The 18610-nt window shown below is 32.9% G+C and overlaps 3 protein-coding genes and 2 pseudogenes across 7 annotated transcripts; 3 read left to right on the top strand and 2 right to left on the bottom strand.

The window, feature by feature from the left end:
- Window positions 1-85: 85 nt before the first annotated feature.
- On the top strand, window positions 86-2506 carry LOC104732788 (pentatricopeptide repeat-containing protein At5g40400 pseudogene; annotated as a pseudogene). Its single transcript, XR_015575203.1, has one exon. The product of XR_015575203.1 is annotated as a pentatricopeptide repeat-containing protein At5g40400 pseudogene (transcript).
- Window positions 1980-4830, top strand: LOC104732787 (putative pentatricopeptide repeat-containing protein At5g40405). Of its 2 annotated transcripts, none has more exons than XM_010452369.3 (2): window positions 1980-2690; window positions 2908-4830. In XM_010452369.3, exon 2 carries the CDS (start codon window positions 2934-2936, stop codon window positions 4770-4772), a length of 1839 nt encoding a protein of 612 aa, XP_010450671.2. In that variant the 5' UTR covers window positions 1980-2690; window positions 2908-2933; the 3' UTR covers window positions 4773-4830. The 2 variants fall into 2 exon arrangements, with proteins under 2 accessions (XP_010450671.2, XP_010450670.2); XM_010452368.3 differs by having other exon boundaries at window positions 2563-2700.
- Window positions 4831-6978, top strand: LOC104733948 (pentatricopeptide repeat-containing protein At5g40410, mitochondrial pseudogene; annotated as a pseudogene). The gene has a single exon (XR_015575202.1). The product of XR_015575202.1 is annotated as a pentatricopeptide repeat-containing protein At5g40410, mitochondrial pseudogene (transcript).
- A 5226-nt stretch (window positions 6979-12204) lies between these two features.
- LOC147933330 (oleosin 21.2 kDa) lies at window positions 12205-13610 on the bottom strand. The gene is made up of 2 exons (XM_087479406.1): window positions 13291-13610; window positions 12205-12902 (listed from the first exon to the last, which is right to left on the bottom strand). The coding sequence occupies exons 1-2, from the start codon at window positions 13444-13446 to the stop codon at window positions 12462-12464; spliced, it is 597 nt and encodes a 198-aa protein (XP_087335532.1). The 5' UTR covers window positions 13447-13610; the 3' UTR covers window positions 12205-12461.
- A 2425-nt stretch (window positions 13611-16035) lies between these two features.
- Window positions 16036-18363, bottom strand: LOC104732786 (transcription factor MYB115-like). Of its 2 annotated transcripts, XM_010452367.3 has the most exons (4): window positions 17847-18363; window positions 17473-17750; window positions 17209-17335; window positions 16036-16813 (listed from the first exon to the last, which is right to left on the bottom strand). In XM_010452367.3, exons 1-4 carry the CDS (start codon window positions 18141-18143, stop codon window positions 16247-16249), a joined length of 1269 nt encoding a protein of 422 aa, XP_010450669.1. In that variant the 5' UTR covers window positions 18144-18363; the 3' UTR covers window positions 16036-16246. The 2 variants fall into 2 exon arrangements, with proteins under 2 accessions (XP_010450669.1, XP_087335917.1); XM_087479791.1 differs by having other exon boundaries at window positions 17473-18291.
- Between the last annotated feature and the right edge of the window lie 247 nt (window positions 18364-18610).

Here is an 18610-nt window from a genome sequence, read left to right as displayed (position 1 = left end):
TTATTTTGTTTTTCTTCAAAACTAAAACTGTCTATCTCCTCTCCTCTGTACTCTCTATCAGAGTCTCTCTGTTCTCTCTCGCTCTATGAAGAAGCTAGTTCCAAAGCTTCGATTTTTCTCCTCTTCTTCTTCTTCTTCTTCTTTGATAATTCCGGGATGTAGTAACATACCCAAACCCATATACAACCCCTTATATAATCTACTTCCCCAGACTCAAAACCCTAATAAAATCGTAGATGTTATCTGTTCAGCTCTCAACCACCGTGACCATTCCATCTTACTACCCAGCCTTCGTGACGAGGTTCAATCGCTGATTCCTCATTTGGGTTATCCTGAAATCTCCAGGGTTTTGCTTAGGTTTCAGTCAGATGCTTCTCGGGCTCTTGCATTCTTTAAATGGGTTAAACTCGATTTGGGGAAGAGACCTAATATTGGTAACTACTGTTTGTTGCTTCACATTCTTGCTTCCTCTAAGAAGTTTCCTTTAGCTATGCAGTTTCTCTGTGAATTGATTGATTTGACATCTAAGGAAGATGAAGATCTGTTCAGTGTTTTGGTTTCTGCTAGTGATGAATGCAATTGGGATCCTGTTGTTTACGATATGCTTGTCAAGGGTTATCTGAAATTAGGTTTGGTTGAACAAGGGTTTAAGGTTTTTAGGAAAGTGATTAGTTCCGGTTTTAGTGTTAGTGTTGTCACTTGTAATCATCTCTTGAATGGGTTGCTGAAACTGGAATCCATGGATAGTTGTTGGCAAGTTTATAATGTGATGTGTAGAGTTGGAATCCATCCAAACACGTATACGTTCAACATCCTTACCAATGTGTTCTGCAACGACTCGAATTTTCGTGAAGTTGATGACTTTTTAGAGAAGATGGAAGAAGAAGGTTTTGAGCCTGATTTGGTTACTTATAACACGTTAGTGTGTAGTTACTGTAGGAGAGGAAAGTTGAAAGAAGCGTTTTATTTGTACAAGATTATGTATCGGCGTCGTGTTGTGCCTGATTTAATTACTTATACATCGCTTATCAAAGGTCTTTGTAAAGACGGGAGAGTTAGAGAAGCTCATCAGACGTTTCACAGAATGGTAGACAGAGGTATTAAGCCTGATTGTATTTGTTACAATACTCTTATCTATGCTTATTGCAAAGAAGGGATGATGCAGCAATCGAAGAAGCTGTTACACGAAATGCTTGGGAATAGCATTGTTCCGGATAGGTTTACTTGTAAGATTATAGTTGAAGGGTTTGTGAGAGAAGGACGGTTACATGCTGCTGTTAATTTTGTTGTCGAGCTTAGAAAGTTAAGGGTTACTGTCCCATTTGAAGTTTGCGACTTTGTGATAGGAAGTTTATGCCGGGAAGGTAAACCGTTTGCAGCAAAGCATCTGTTAGAAAGAATCAGCGAAGAGGAAGGTCATGAGGCTAAACCAGAGACTTACAATACCTTAATTGAGTCTTTATCTCGTTGTGATGCTATTGAAGAGGCCTTGCTTCTAAAAGGGAAACTTAGAAACCAGAATCAAGTACTTGATGTCAAGACTTACCGAGCTCTTATCGTCTGCTTGTGTAGGAAAGGTAGGAACCGTGAAGCCGAGTGTTTGATGTCGGAAATGCTTGATTCTGAAGTGAAACCAGATTCTTTTATATGCGGGGCTCTGGTTAATGGATACTGCAAGGAATTGGATTTCGTTAAAGCCGAGAGTCTGTTGGGTTTATTTGCTTTGAAGTTTAAAATCTTTGACACAGAGAGCTACAATTCGCTTGTTAAAGCGATTTGTGATACAGGAAGTGGTTATAATAAAGTGTTAGAGCTTCAGGAAAGAATGCAGAGACTTGGGTTTGTTCCAAACAGCTTATCTTGTAAGTACTTGATCCAAGTCTTGGAACAGCCTTCTTTGCCAAATCATCCGCCTGAAGATTGAAGCAACGGTGGATGCGATGAAACTCGTATTCCTTATTCTTGGCCAGATGCATAAAAAGAAAATACAAAGTTAGATGGTGAGTACTGTGGATCGTTTAAAGTGGTGGTGAAGCCTGTTGTATCTCGCGGAAAGAGTCTAGTACTTCCTTCGCATCCATGAGGAAAATGATGTCCTTGTGATTCAGAGGCTAGAGTTGCTTTCCGGCATGAAGCAGAGCTTTTGCCTCAGCTTCTGATGTCAGAAGACTACCTCGATTCCAAAGCACAAGGCTTCTCTGTTGATCAAATAAGAGCCACACAATTCTGATCGGTGTGTTCACATGGAACCAGGATCATCCAGCTAACAGTAATGTTGAGTAGTTGGAACTAAAGGATGCTCCTGAAACGGTTGCAGATTGCCTCCAATTTGTGTATAGTTTGTAGTTATTCCAAGAGCTTTAGCAGGATTGTCTTTTGATCCTTGTACTGTGTCTTCTGGTTTTGTTCTTTCCTCGTATTTGAAAGTAAAGTACAAAACTTTGTGTAGTTGCAGCAATTTCTTTGTAACTCTATGCAAATGACTGTGCTCTGGCTCTTACCAAAAGAGGGTAGGATCGGTATTTAACCAAAACTATATACATAGTTCCATAAACTGTTACATTGGCAAATAAGTATAAGTTCCAGAAAGAGTCTATAAACTAATTGATATGCTCGTGTCCCAACCCGGGAATATTTCTGCTGCCCTAAAGATCTCTCACTGGCGTGGAGTTAATAGGCCGTCAAATCAGGTTAAATCAGGTTAAAAATTCTCTCTTTATCAATTTCTGATGGCTGGGTTTGTAATTTAGTGAGCATTTAAGGTTGCACACCAGGTGCTTGCTAAAATGCCCAACTGAGCTCTTTTATGATTTCATTGATCAAATAAATGCCATTGCTTGATAAGATCAATCAGCTCAGCCTGTTGTATAGATTCTGATCTTTGTTTCTTTTAAAAAATGGCTGCAGGTGTATAGGATGATGATGTTATAGTCATGAGTAGAATTCTGAAACATCCGGTTATTGCTCTTTTGGATTCCGGCACTACGTTTAAGGAAGTCCGGCAAATCCATGCCAAGCTCGTGGTTGATGGGACACTCAACGATGACCATCTCGTGGGTCATTTTGTAAAGGCAGTGGCTTTGAGTGACCAAAAATACTTAGATTATGCGAATCAGATTCTTGACAGGTCTGATAACCCTACATTGTTTGCTCTCAATTCTATGATTAGAGCACATTGCAAAAGCCCTGTTCCAGAGAAAAGCTTTGATTACTATAGGAAGATACTTCATTCGGGTAACAATAGTAAACCGGATAATTACACTGTCAACTTCTTGGTTCAGGCGTGCACGGGGTTAGGTATGCGTGAGACAGGGCTTCAAGTTCATGGTTTGACTATCAGACGTGGTTTTGACAATGACCCGCATGTCCAGACCGGGTTGATTTCTTTGTATGGTGAGCTTGGCTGTCTGGATTCTTGTCATAAGGTTTTTAATTCGGTTTCTTGCCCGGATTTTGTGTGTCGGACAGCTATGGTCACAGCCTGTGCGAGATGTGGGGATGTCGTTTTTGCGCGGAAGTTGTTTGAGGGGATGCCAGATAGAGACCCTATTGCCTGGAATGCGATGATCTCTGGCTATGCTCAGATTGGAGAATCAAGGGAAGCTCTTAACCTGTTCCATTTGATGCAGATGGAAGGTGTGAAAGTCAATGGAGTTTCTATGATTTCGGTTTTATCGGCTTGCACTCAATTGGGAGCTTTAGACCAAGGGAGATGGGCTCATGCTTACATAGAGAAAAACAAAATCAAAATCACTGTGAGGCTTGGTACTACGTTGGTCGACTTGTATGCAAAATGCGGTGATATGGACAAGGCTATGGAAGTTTTCTGGGGTCTGGAAGAGAAGAATGTGTTTACATGGAGTAGCGCCTTGAATGGGTTAGCCATGAATGGGCACGCGGAGAAATGTCTCGAGCTTTTCTCTCTTATGAAAGAAGATGGTGTTACTCCAAACGCCGTGACATTCGTCTCTGTTCTTAGAGGTTGCAGTGTGGTTGGTTTTGTAGATGAAGGGCAAAGACATTTTGATTCGATGAGGAATGAGTTCGGGATAGAGCTTCAGCTTGATCACTATGGTTGCTTAGTTGATTTGTACGCTCGTGCAGGACGCCTAGAAGATGCAGTGGGTATCATCGAGCAAATGCCCATGAAGCCTCATGCTGCTGTTTGGAGTTCTGTGCTCCACGCGTCTAGAATGTACAAGAACCTTGAACTTGGCGTTCTTGCATCTAAAAAAATGCTTGAGCTAGAGACTTCAAATCACGGGGCTTATGTCCTCTTATCAAACATATATGCAGATTCAGACGACTGGGACAATGTTAGTCACGTTAGACAGTCGATGAAATCTAAGGGAGTCAGAAAGCAACCAGGGTGCAGTGTAATGGAGGTCAATGGAGAGGTCCATGAATTCTTTGTCGGAGACAAATCTCACCCGAGATATTCCGAGATTGAGGCGGTTTGGAAAGAAATCTCAAGGAGACTGAGACTTGCTGGGTATAAGGCGGACACGACCCCAGTCATGTTCGACATAGATGAAGAAGAGAAAGAGGATGCCTTGTGTTTGCATAGCGAAAAGGCTGCCATTGCGTTTGGGATGATGAGTTTGAAAGAAGATGCTCCGATTAGGATAGTGAAGAACCTTCGGGTTTGTGGAGATTGTCATCAGGTTTCTATGATGATCTCCAAGATTTTTGACAGAGAGATCATTGTGAGAGACAGAAACAGGTTCCACCATTTCAAAGATGGTCACTGTTCTTGTAATGGCTTTTGGTGAACCTACCCTAGCTTGGTTTCTTGATATAATGAGCATGTTCTAATACTGCATTAGTTAACTATTTTTTACTTTCTACGTAACTCAATGATTTAAGAGATAAGTACAATATCATACTATATATATATTAAGTAAACAATCAAAAGAATACTAAATACAGTAACTGCTGTACGGAGAAGGCTTTAAATTTGAAGTGTCGATGTTTGATTTGATGAGAGATGATGATCAAAGCAAATGTGTTATTATGTTCAAAGATCAGATTTTTATATCATCGGAGCTTTTTGAGCCGACCTAGTTTTGTTCAAGAACGAGGTTTTTGGAGTTTAGATGCGTATGTTTCATCACTTATAGCTTCTATAAACTCTTGTGTCTCCATTGAACAGTGTCGTTTGCTTCATTGTAAAGTAGTTAAGAAGAATGTGAGTTTTCGCCATGGGTTTATTGGGGACCAGCTTGTTGGATGTTACTTGAGATTGGGTGGTGATGTTTGTGCAGAGAAGCTGTTCGATGAAATGCCTGAGAGAGATTTAGTCTCTTGGAACTCGTTGATATCTAGGTATTCAGTGAAAGGATATTTAGGTAAATGTTTTGAGGTGTTGTCTAGGATGATGATGTTACCGGAGGTGGGTTTTAGACCCAATGAAGTTACGTTTTTGTCGATGATCTCGGCTTGTGTTCATGGGGGAAGTAAAGAAGAAGGACGTTGCATTCATGGGTTGGTGATGAAGTCTGGTGTACTTGAGGAAGTGAAAGTTGTGAATGCTCTTATCAATTGGTATGGAAAGACTGGAGATTTGAGTTCGTCCTGCAGATTGTTTGAGGATTTGAGTGTAAAGAATTTGGTTTCGTGGAATACTATGATTGTGATTCACTTGCAAGACGGTTTAGCCTTAGAAGGTTTTGTTTACTTCAACATGAGCAGAAGGGTTGGGCATAAGCCTGATCAAGCCACTTTTCTGACTGTTCTCCGTGTCTGTGAAGCCATCGGGGTAGTGAGACTGGCGCAAGGAATTCACGGGATGATCATGTTTTGTGGGTTCAATGCAAACAAGTGTATAACTACAGCGTTGTTAGATTTGTATGCAAAACTTGGGAGGCTGGAGGATTCGTGTACGGTTTTTCATGAGATTATTTCTCCAGATAGTATGGCGTGGACAGCAATGCTTGCTGCTTATGCCACTCATGGGTTTGGTAGAGACGCGATTAAGCATTTTGAGCTCATGGTTCACTATGGTATTAGTCCTGATCATGTAACCTTCACTCACTTGTTAAATGCTTGTAGTCACGCGGGTCTTGTAGAAGAAGGGAAGCATTATTTCGAAACAATGTCGAAAAGATACAGAATTGAGCCGAGGTTAGATCACTACTCATGTATGGTTGATCTCATGGGTCGATCGGGGATTCTTCAGGATGCTTATAGACTGATCAAAGGGATGCCAATGGATGCAAGTTCTGGTGTTTGGGGAGCTTTGCTTGGTGCCTGTAGGGTTTACAAAGATACCCAACTCGGAACAAAAGCTGCAGAGAGATTGTTTGAATTGGAACCTTGTGATGGTAGAAACTATGTAATGCTCTCAAACATCTATTCAGCTTCTGGTCTATGGAAAGATGCTTCAAGAATAAGGAATCTAATGAAACAGAAAGGTCTCGTAAGAGCTTCAGGGTGTAGCTACATTGAACATGGTAATAAGATTCATAAGTTTGTTGTGGGAGATTGGTCTCATCCTGAATCAGAGAAGATACAGAAGAAGCTAGAGAAGATTAGGAAGAAGATGACAAGTGAATTGGGATTTAAATCAAGAACAGAGTTTGTATTACATGATGTTGATGAAGATGTGAAAGTGGAAATGATTAATCAACATAGTGAGAAGATTGCAATGGCGTTTGGGCTTTTGGTGATTAGTCCAAATGAGTCAATTGTCATAAGGAAGAATCTTAGAATTTGTGGGGATTGTCATGAAACAGCCAAAGCAATATCTTTGATTGAAAAAAGGAGAATCATTATAAGAGATTCTAAGAGGTTTCACCATTTCTCAGAAGGATCATGTTCTTGCAAAGATTATTGGTAGTGTCTTAGTTTTTCATTCTCCCATTGTTATATTTTACTCCTTCAACTTCAAGTGAATGTGTGCGCGCGAATATGAAAAATTGCATTACATATAATATAAATATATACACCTCTAGTAGAACTATTGGACTTTTTCATTCCCTTTTATCTATGTATAGAAAAATTAAAAAACATAAGATTCAGAAGAATTGTGGGTATAATTTTCTATAAGATTCAGATTAAGTAAACATAGCTAAACCTGTTTACTTAATTCAAATGTAATTTTAACAAAAAGGAACACCTAAATGTACCTATAATCTAAATTATAAAAGTATGTTATGACAAAAGTTCTATATTTAGTTTATTCCCGATAAATTAGAATATACCTTTATTGAAGAGTGGAATTGTACAGTTTGAAACCATAAAATATGTATGAGATTATTCTTTTAAATTTTAGTAACTGCAAAAATTATGAGGAGAATGAAACTTGTAAGAAGCATATACAAAATCTGTTAAAATTCAATTATTTCACCGGATTCACTAGGAAAAGCAAGCCCTTGAAGAGCTCTTTTACCCTTAGAACTCAGACGGTTTTAAGCATTTTATATATCTCAGCATCGAAATATATAAACTAATTAGTAATATTACATTTAAAATTCTTGTGTTATTAAACTTAAACTTACTCAACTTAATTATTTTATTGTCATGATTCTTGACTTTTAATTTTCTATATATCATACATAATTAAGAATCTAAAGATATGAAAATAATTTTAGAATTTACTATAGATACAGTACCCAATGGGAAAATCTATACTAGTATTTTTGCAGCATTTTTTGCTCAAAAATATGTTTTTGGAAACATTTGCCATTGAACGCCATTAAATGCGTATATTCATATCCAAACAAGTTTAGTTAACTTTCTCTACTATCTTTATAACTAAACACAATTAAAATATTTTAAATATCCATATATATAATATTGTACAATTAATATAGATATTTAGAAGATTTATTCCAGATTAAAAAAAATTATTATCCTATCATCTCTTTTTGATTTTAAAATTTAAATGTAGTGAATCATCATATAATATATAAAGTTAATAAAAATGAATATTTTTCTTGATATATTGTGATTTGAATTATTAAAAACGAACATATCTTACTCAATTAATATGTGTTCAACATACATATATAGTAAATTTATCGCATATAGTAAATCATAAAATTTTAAGAATTTTATAATTTATATTTGATATATCTAAACTTAATAAAAGTTTAAAATTGTGAATATTTAAATATCTTAAATTTTCAAAATAACACAAACGAGTTATATTATATGACGGGTTATATGACATGACATGATTAAATTAATAATACTAAAAAAAAAATCATTAATTGATAGTTCAATACGGGTTAAATCCTCATTTTATTATTTTAACAACACCAATATAAAATATGTCGAATGAAACTAATTTAATTAAGATTGTATTAAAACAAAATTTTTGTGCGGTATACCGCAGATTATATACGAAATCACTAAAATTAACAAAATAGTACATTTGCAAAATTAGTATTAAAATAGTACATTAACAAAAAAATTATGTAAAAACTTATCCCATGGTATACCGCGGGTCATAATCTAGTCCCCTATTATTAATTCGATAGTACAATTAACAAATAACGTTAGTAAGACTAGTAATTAAATGTCATTATAATCTATTTAATATAAACAAAATCAAATCAAATCACTAATAAGAGTATTTAAGTCATTAATTATTTTTAACCCATTCATGATATATGAGGTTATGGGTCGAACCTAAAATTCTCTTTAACATACCATTATTAAATATCATTTCTCATAATCAAACAATAATTATCCTTTTCTAACAAAATTGGGGCATTTTCAAAAAATATCTATTTTTCTATGTCACTTTTCAAAAATAATCTTTTATGTTGTCTATTTTTAAAATTATTTATTTTCTATATGAAATGACTAAATTGTAAGCCCTAAACTCCAAATACTAAACCGTACACTCCTCAAAACTATATCCTAAATGTAAAATAGAGAACCAAACCTAAAAAAAATTATAGAACTTATTTTAACATATTATAATTATGTAAAATAGAGTAAAAATGAAAATGTTCAAAAAAAAGATATTTTTTGAAAAGGATATCTCAAAAAGGGGTTCAAACAAATTCTCAACAAAATTCAAGTTTATAACCATTATTAATCAAATCACACCTATCACACACCATGTCCTTATGAAGAAGTGAAGATTTTATGAATCAATTTGACTTTCAAGTTCGATTAGGAATTAACAGTTTACTGGTAAATTTAAAGTTCAAGCGTACATAACTTGATATTTTTAAAGAATATGATCAATATTTAACATATAATTAAAATAATAACTAATAATTCTCTAATTAAAAAAATAAAATATAGTTAAAATATATATAGCAAACGAGTTAAATATAATGACTTATATGATAAAATGAGTTATAGTATTTATAATGGACGACAAGTTAAATGTAAAATGTTAAGATGGTATGATGAAATTGTTTAAAAACTAAAAAGAAATATCACAAAAATATTTTAACATATACAAAATATATAACAATTTTTGTATAAAACAAAGTTCAATCTCTGTTGTAACACAAGTACTTATCATCTATAGTTTCTAAAATCTTACTACACACCTCAACGATTAAAACAAATTCATATAGATATCGCTACACCAGAATAATTTTCAAAACATAGTGTAATAATGATGATTAAAATAGATGGTGACACAAATCGGAAGAGATAGTTTGGTTTAGTGTCATCACAAAAAAAACACATAACCAAAGAAAAAAAAACACATAACCATTGACGAATATTGTCGATAAAAAATTAACAAGAATTTAAAAAACTAACCATTTTTTATTTGGAAGATATTATGAAGTAAAGATAAAACTTCAAACTCTAAACATAAAGCAAATTATGTATATGATTGCAATGAGATGAGAAGTGGAAAAGCACAAATGATCTGTAGGAGTCCGTAGATGTCTTATCTAAGTGTTGTATATATTTTCTTCTTAATATGATTTTTTCTTCCTAATACATACGCTATCGTGTTTAGTAGAGTAGTAGAAAAAAAACAATAAGATTACACGACTTGTATAGACACAAGGATACAAAGTATCTTTAATATGCGCATCACATATGAAATTATTGAGTGGTGCTTTAACATATGATTATATTGGGTAGACACTAGAAAGTAGAAACCAATCAAACAAATATAATCAGTGAATACATATAGATTTGTATAAACTGTTTATAATTAATTAATTAAAAAATTATATAATAAAATAAATATAGATTTGTATAAAGATTTTAATTATTACTGGGGTATAGAAAAAAAATTAAAGTTTTTAGTTTTTCAAATTTATGGTTAAGAAGGTTTAGAAAAAAATAGGTAACTGTTAAAAACTCAATCTGATTACTGGGTAGATTTGGCTGTTTAGAATTTTTTATATATATATTTTTAAATAAAAACCTTTAAATTCTAAACCATTCACCTCCAAATTATTACATCAAAGCCTAAAGCACAGACAAACCAAAAAACACTAACAAAGCAAGAATTCATTGTAGCGATGACTTTTTTTTGTGTTTGGTGTGATATGAGGTCTCTTCTACAACAACAAGAAGTCTACGCTTCAAAGAAAGAAGCTCTAGAAAATATTGTGGCTGGTAGATTTTTAATGTATTTGTTATTGCATTTAAAGTTGGTTTGGCAGACCTGGTCTCCTTACTTGAAGAGAAGAACTACCACGCACCCAGCTCAAACTTTTCCAACTAGAGAAATATTCGGATTTTTCATTGCTTTTCTCTGTTTTGTTATTCCATTTACTAATTATTATGATATTGTATATTGGATAGATTTTGGCTTTTAGATTTTTTAAATTTTTTTTTTAAATAAAAGCTTTTAAATTCTAAACCAATCATCTTTAAATGTCGAACAACGATGATTTTGTCACATCCAATTACATGTTGCCGTCGAACAACACGTATAGTTATGAGAATCAACGTAAATTCCCATCTCTTTTCCTTTTTGTTCTTGTTACCACGATTGTTCTTCTTCTCTATTTATTCTTCTTGCCATTGGATCTGATCTTTTCTGTTTATTATTGCAATGAGATGAAAAATGGAAAAGCATAAATGATCTGTAGGAGTACGTAGATGTCTTATCTAAGTGTTGTATATATTTTCTTCTTATTATGATTTTTTTCTTCTTAATACATATTGTGTATAGTAGAAAAACAAAAAACAAAAAGACTACTCGATTTATATTAGACAAAAAAGGATACAATGTATCTTTAACAATTAAAATAAAATAAACTTGCTGTACAAAACATGCGCCTCACATATGAAATTATTGAGTGATGCTTAAAAATATAGACACTAGAAACCAATCAAACAAATGTAATCAGTGAAATTTATATGAATGTCATCAAACCAATAGACGATATATATCACTACGAAATATAAGAATCTAAAATATTAAAACAGTCATATATATATATATATATGTATATATTGGTTTGCCAGTGATAGTAATTCCATATACTTTTTTACAGAGTGATACTAATGATATAAACAGTCCTTAAATGTGAGCAACCTCATGTCCCTTTTGTTGATTGAATGACCATTTCCAGTAGTAGGATTTTCTTAGACGGAAGGATTTACTATTTAGCATTCCTCAAAAACACCCAAGAAGGAATAGAAACTGTCATCATGAGTTTTGATATACATTATGAGAAAACTTCACTGTCATTCCGTTTCCCAGTGATTGACGTTTTAAAAACTGAGTTGGTTAAATTCAAAGGCAAAATTAACAGATACTAGTAGCCCCATAAAATTACGAATTAAGAAGGTTGATTTATCCCTTAAGGGATTCCCTTTGGTTCAAGTTGGCCAGTTTTCGGTTTAATTGGATTTCAATTCGGTCCAGTCTAGTTTTGATTAAAACATCTACTTATACCTCTATTTTTTTTTTTCTGTGTTTGCAGCAAAAACTGACTCTACTCTGAAATCAATAAAACTTCAAGAATTACATTTACGTAGTAGTATAATAAATATGAGAACTGAAAGGCATACACTTCGAAACATTAAACTTTGAAAATGTTGAACTTATTAATTACATATAATTTATTATGTAGTAATTAAAAAAAGAATGAGAACGCAACTATGTACCATTCACAAAACTTAGCTTTGACCCCAAAAAAAAAATAAATCTTGGTTTATAGCGCACTTTAGAATTCTTTCTACCTTTTTATTTGAGTGTTTCATCTCTCTATCTAAAATTCAATTGTTCTCTCCAATTTACAACAACAAAAAATAAACATGTATATCAAATATCCATGATTTATTAACCTTCTATATTATATTATATCATATATTGTATACAAGGATGGAGAAAGTATTAGAAATTTAAATATTACCACAACACTTGGGATCTTTTCATGCTTACAAAGATACAACACATACATGGTACAACAAAAAACCAAACCAAAAAAACACTGAACATCATATTGAAAATGCACGAAAGAGGACGTCATAGTGAAAATACACAACTACCATACGTTCATACAGAAATGAACTCATCATACAACCGTCGTCCTCCCCTGAGTTTCATGACCCTTAGTAGTAGTATCGTGGGACTTCGAGATATCATACTGTTTAACATCATGGGCCTTGTTCTGAACGTGCTGACCCATTTCTTTTCCCTTTTGTCCAGCGTAACCAACAGCGTCAGCCATTCTCCTCTTTGCATACTCCAATTGCTCAGGCACAGTCCTCCTTGTCCCACGAAGATAGTTCATGACCCATGATATGGAGCTTAGCCCAGTTAGACCGAACATTCCCGAGGCTAAAAAGCCTGTCATGGCTAGCCCGATGGTTAGAGCCGCTGGAACTATAACAGGGCTGAAGAGGAGGAATAACGGTAGAGCTACCATTAAGCCAATCACCGAACCGGCTAGAAGTAAACCAGCCAAGGCAAGCAGCGAACCCACCACAGGGACTCCAACCAAAAGGGACAATACCTTCAAAACAAAGGACACAATTCAAGAAAAGAAAACATTAATATAAACATAGATCTAATTAAGAGATGCTATATGTATGCATATAAGTGTATCGATTGGGCCATCTAGACCGACATTGTAAAATTATTATTCAATTAGCAAGCATCTGAACAAGAATTAGAAAAAGTATAAATGCATGTAACCGTATTGATCGGACTACCATAAGCATGAGATCAAGAAAAGGTATATCGACATAACCATAGGAATCTAACCGTTAGAACAAACCATTTTATATAAATCTACTACTTTGTCCGTTGTTTCCTCAAGACTCATTTCATAACTTCGTAAGCATGATGATTAAAAAAATGCATTTCTCAACAAAAATAATAGAACTAGAAAAGGGCGTTACTTGGGTGCTAGATGGGCCACTTTCAGGCATCATGCTCTTATAACCACTACCGTAACCGCCACCACCTTCATACTGCTGATGACCTCTGCCACCTTCATACGGCGACTGAAATTGGAAGTGCCTATCCGTACGGTCGACGCGATGTGTATCCGCCATTTTAAGATGGTAATGAGAAAATGTTTTACTCTTTCTCTTATTCTTAATTTGTAATTAATTTAGAAAAGTTTTGAGAAAGCTTTATTTATAGAAGAAGTTGAAGTGATGAGAAGAGGACACCTAAGACGGTGAGATGTTAGAGTAGTAGAGGTGTGGCTTTGCATGATTTCCAAGTTTCAACCTATGTTCTTTTTAAAAAAAAAAAAAATAATAATAATAATTTCATTTCACGAGATTTAAAAGATGTTTTCGCTTTCTCCGCTGACAAGAAATTAAAGCAAGACAAAAACTAACCTATGCATGCATGTATACTTCAGTCCGAAGTCTACAAAAGATCTCAACTTGTAAAAGAGATTAGAAGTTTCATCTTTAGATTTTATTACTAACGAATCCAAAACTATGTTACTAACGGTCCAACTATGTAATAATATTACTTCATTCGCAAAAGACGATGATGACACTAACGAATCGCAAAACAAAACTGAAAAATATATTAGGTCTATCTATAGCTTTTAATTAAATAATATGATATTAAATTTTAAATTTCATAACGAGGATAAATCTATGATAATTTGACGGCAACTTAAAATTTTGATTCAAAATTTTAATGGGCGTTCGGTTTTTTGGTTTAGTTTCGATTCGGTTTTTTTGGTTTACGATTTTTTTGGTTTTATAAAATTATAACCATAAAAAAACCATATATAATTCGGTTTGGTTATGGTTCGTTTTTTTTGGTTAATGGTTTTTTTGGTTTCATAAAAAATGAAAACATATGTATTACAGTTTGGTTTGGTTTCAGTTTGGTTCAGGTTTTTAACAGTTATTCCATGCTTTTAGAAAATAAATACTTGATACATAACTAAAAATAAGCATAAAAGTAATTATGAATATATAAAGGTTAGGGAATAGAGATTTAGGTTAAGGTTTCGTAATTCGATAGATTAATAGGAGATCAATAACTAAAGTCCAATACAGCAAAAAAATTATTAATATTGTTATACAATATAAATTTATAAGCTTGCGAAACTAATTAATATTTATATCTAATTATCCTAAACTTTTATAAAAAACCAAAAAAACCATTCGGTTTTACAATTTTTAACCAGACCAAACCTAAACCAAATGGTTAACTAAAATAAAAACCAAACGCATTTTTTAATTTAACCATAACCAAACCAAACCATTTATCACGGTTTGGTTAGTTTTTTGGATTTTGATTTTTTTTCCGAACCCCTAATTTTGATCCATGTGACAATTTAATATCTTTGACGCTAAATTATCTGTGTTCTTCCCATCTTTTTAATTGGGAAGTAAAATTAACTTTTAAATGTGTACATAGTTATTTCACAACGCCATTACAAATATAAAAAAAAAAAAACAAATTAATATGTTAATTTAGATTTGTTAGTTACAAAATAACAGTAAAAAATTTATTTATTCTATACATTTTATAATATTATATATTTAATTTACTTTATTTTATAATCTGATTTCAACCTGTAGTCGGTACCACTATTTTGGTTTGGACACAATATCAAAATTCGTTAATTATAAATACAGTAAAGTCTAAAAGGAATCCCAACAAAACATGTACTAACTCGTGATCCACTATTACAAATTGATGTGATCGTGTTTATAGATCTTAATATACCAAATTTACAATGGTGATTGATGTTAATATTAACACCATTGCAGTTATCGATATAACATGTTAGTATATATTAATTTTAGATACTAAATTTATAATTAGATTATATATATGTATATGTATATTGCCAAAGTTATATGCTTCTTTATTTTGTATGAAACCAAAACCCTTCCGGATTTACAAACGTCTCGACAATATTTGTAGAATAAAAAAAAAAGAATGAAGTAAATTCTCTATTTTTTTTAATATAAATTTTCTTTGTAGATGTAGATTTTAATATGAGTAGTTAACGTTATAAACTTAGTATTATTTATATAAAGAATATTGTATATAAAAAATAATTTTTAATTAATTAAATAATTTGTTATTGTTTCCTAAAATTTATGAAACAATACATGATTTCTGTTAAATAATTTTCTAATAATTTTTAATTTTTTAATAAATCACTATAAACCAATATATTTAATGTATTTATAGTAGACGACATGTTAAATGTAATGAGCTATGGTCAATTAGTAGACAACGAGTTAAATGTTAAAATTATATAATGAGATGGTTTTAAAACTAATACAAAATATCAAAAATATTTTTTAAAATTAGAAAAGTAATATACAAAATATCTGTATAAAAGTTTAACCCATGCTATAGCACTATTACTGAGCTAGTTTTGAATTTAAACAACTATTTTGATTATTTGTTTCTTTCAATTCATAATTTTACAAGAGTGTATTTACAACTTTTTGTGTGCAATTATCTGATTTTTAGAAAATTTTGGGCTGGCTTTCACAAATTTAATTTGGTGCTATTAGCTGTAGTTATAGTTAGAGAAATTAAATTAGTAATCCAAAAACCACAATTTCTCTTACAGAAATAAGTTATGCAATTCTCATTCAATATAAGTTTGAAGTATATAACAAGTCTAAGATGAGAAATGCTTGATGAAGAAAATACTTGGTCGCTTAGTCAAAAGAGAACACCACATATCATAACATATATGTCTTGCAAAGACAAATAGATAACATACTGAAATGGTGTAAATTAGAAGTTGCTTAAAAAAAGAAAAATGATAGATAGATAGAGAGATACATAGATCTATTACCTCATCTGATACTTAGAAAATATCTTGAGGAAAGAAATTACTTTCATCGGATATTACTCCCACCATTGCATCAGATCCTTTAGACTCTCATTCACTGGTTCACAAAGCTCTGTAGCATAATTTTCCCATGTAAACACTTCTGGCGTTGGAACATAATATGACGTTGTAGGCGCATTGACTAATGGTTCGTTGTTTAGCGTGCCAGCGTCAATTGTTTGCATGCCAGCATCAATGGTCTGCGTGCCAGCGTCAATTGTTTGTGTGCGAACGTCAACTATATGTGTGCCACCGTCCATGTTCGAATCCGGCTCCTCAAAGAACATATCTTTATACTCATCATCATCCTCGGTATTTGTCGTTTCACCATCGGTTTCAGTGCTCTTGGAAAGATTATCGTTGATTATGACATACCTTACGTAGTTTTCGAGGATGTAATTACCAGCAAGGTTGAGATTTTCACCACTTTGTTTTTGCACTCGACGCTTTGTAGTGTTCCAGTGGTTCTTAATACAGTTAGGACTTCTTCCCGGGAGTTTTTGTGCGATATTTACCCATTTCGTACCAACTACCTTGTGTAGTTCAATCAGTATATGATCTTCTTCTTTACTCCAAGCAACATCCTGAAATCACATATTACAAATTTATATATACATTAATCGCACCCATATTTTTTGTATATATGACTTCTTTTTTGATGACTTCTTTTTTGTACGTAGCTAAATGACTTCTTTTTTTTTATTGATGGAAGTAAAAGTAAACGGTACAAGGCCGCATAACTGTGAGAAATAAAAAATTGCAAATTCAATTTGCATTAAATTTCATATTAATTGCAAGTATTATATTGTGTATCACTTAATGACGAACTTTTGTAAACAAAAAAATAATCAAGATGATGCAACATGATTTATTCGTAACCTTATATATATACACACATATAAGTTGTAATTATTATTATTATATATATTTATATTTATATTTGAAATTAAGAAAATTGGAAGATTGAAAAAAAGATCACCTTAATATCAGGATGAAGATGGTTCTGCCACCTCTCTCTGCATTGTTTTCCTGTTCGTCCTTTGAGCTTTTTTGCGATTTTTGTCCATTTGTTTGGCTCAACTTCCTTCACTAATTTTTTCAATTCTCTATATTATACAAAATAATATAACATCCTCAGAAAATAATATAAAATATATATACAGTTAAAATAGTTATGAGAATTTCAGTGATGGAATTGTATATGACTTTCAGTTATATGATAAAGAAAAATATGGAGACTTACGTGTCCTCAGATTCTGTCCATTTCGCTTTCGCTTTGATGATGTTACCTTTCTTCGAATGTTTGCTTGTCCGCACCATTTTTTTTTTCTCTTTTTGATAAGTTTTTACCATCTTCTGACCTTCATGTTGATTCATGATTTCTCTGGTTGTGTTTTTGATACTCTCTGGCACTGGAACATCAAATGACCGAGGTCCACCCATCATTTGATCAAGAGCTGGCACACAAACCCTCTTAGTAAGCTCAGCATTGTGTACAGTTTCATCCCATAGTGTATGTCCCTGCAAACCATAAACCAAATGGATATTGTTCTTGTTGGTTATGCTATTCATAGGTTCCTTGAAAGTATCGATACTTGAGTAGGTTTCGATACTCACGAATGGATAATTTGATGGAACTTCATATGAGGGAGAGTTGTAAACCAGATGATTTTGGGTATTATCCAAATTTTGATTGAGGAAATCTTGACTTTGTTTTGGGATCGATGGTATAGGATTTAGTTGGTGATGACTAGAAATATCAGTTAGATCTGGTGGAAGAAACCATTCCTTAAGAGAAGACTGATCTAAATTTTTATTGTAAAACGGTGTATAAGATGCATCACTAGTAACAAGATTTTGGTTGGCTTCATTGAAGATGAAATTTTCATTGGTGATATTGTGTGAAAATTTCATGTTAGCACCACCGAATTCAAACGACGGTTACACCAATTTTGAGAAACAAAAACTGAAAATGATTGAAACGAGTATGAAGTAAAGAGGTATTATGATCAGAAAGTTGAAACCAGATTCTGAAAACCACTCGAAAAGTATGCAATCTTCTTATAAGAATTTATCAAATCTTAGAGAAGAAGATTACACATGAGTGGTCAAAAAGAGTAAAGCCTTTAGATATGATTAACTAAAAATGTAGAAAGCAACTTTTTCATCAAAGAAAAATAATCTAAAGGTCAAAACTGTATTGATGAGTAACCGTCTATAGGATGGGATTATGACTGTCAAATTTCTGGTCAAGGTATTAATTAAGCCATAATTGTTTTTTTGTCAATATATGCTTTGCGCTTTTAATAGATATTATTAGATAGTCAAATATAAAACTTTGTGTGTAACGCTCCTATTGGCACTTTTTCGTGGACTCCATG

This window comes from Camelina sativa, chromosome 12 (genome assembly GCF_030686135.1).
Source record: "Camelina sativa cultivar CO46 ecotype springtype chromosome 12, ASM3068613v1".
Taxonomy (NCBI): domain Eukaryota; kingdom Viridiplantae; phylum Streptophyta; class Magnoliopsida; order Brassicales; family Brassicaceae; genus Camelina; species Camelina sativa.
The sequence above is the reverse complement of the archived record's forward strand: the minus strand, read 5'-3'. Positions and strand labels throughout refer to the sequence as shown.

Bases quoted from the DNA above. Each gene is read 5' to 3' on its own strand.
- LOC104732787 (XM_010452369.3), top strand. From the start codon at position 2,934: ATGAGTAGAATTCTGAAACATCCGGTTATTGCTCTTTTGGATTCCGGC.
- LOC147933330 (XM_087479406.1), bottom strand. From the start codon at position 13,446: ATGGCGGATACACATCGCGTCGACCGTACGGATAGGCACTTCCAATTT. The intron at 12,903-13,290 runs GTAACGCCCTTT...TTTGTTTTGAAG, and splicing joins GTGGCCCATCTAGCACCCAA to GTATTGTCCCTTTTGGTTGG.
- LOC104732786 (XM_087479791.1), bottom strand. From the start codon at position 18,143: ATGAAATTTTCACACAATATCACCAATGAAAATTTCATCTTCAATGAA. The intron at 17,336-17,472 runs GTAAGTCTCCAT...TGTATAATATAG, and splicing joins TGGACAGAATCTGAGGACAC to AGAATTGAAAAAATTAGTGA. The intron at 16,814-17,208 runs GTGATCTTTTTT...ATGTGATTTCAG, and splicing joins ATCTTCATCCTGATATTAAG to GATGTTGCTTGGAGTAAAGA.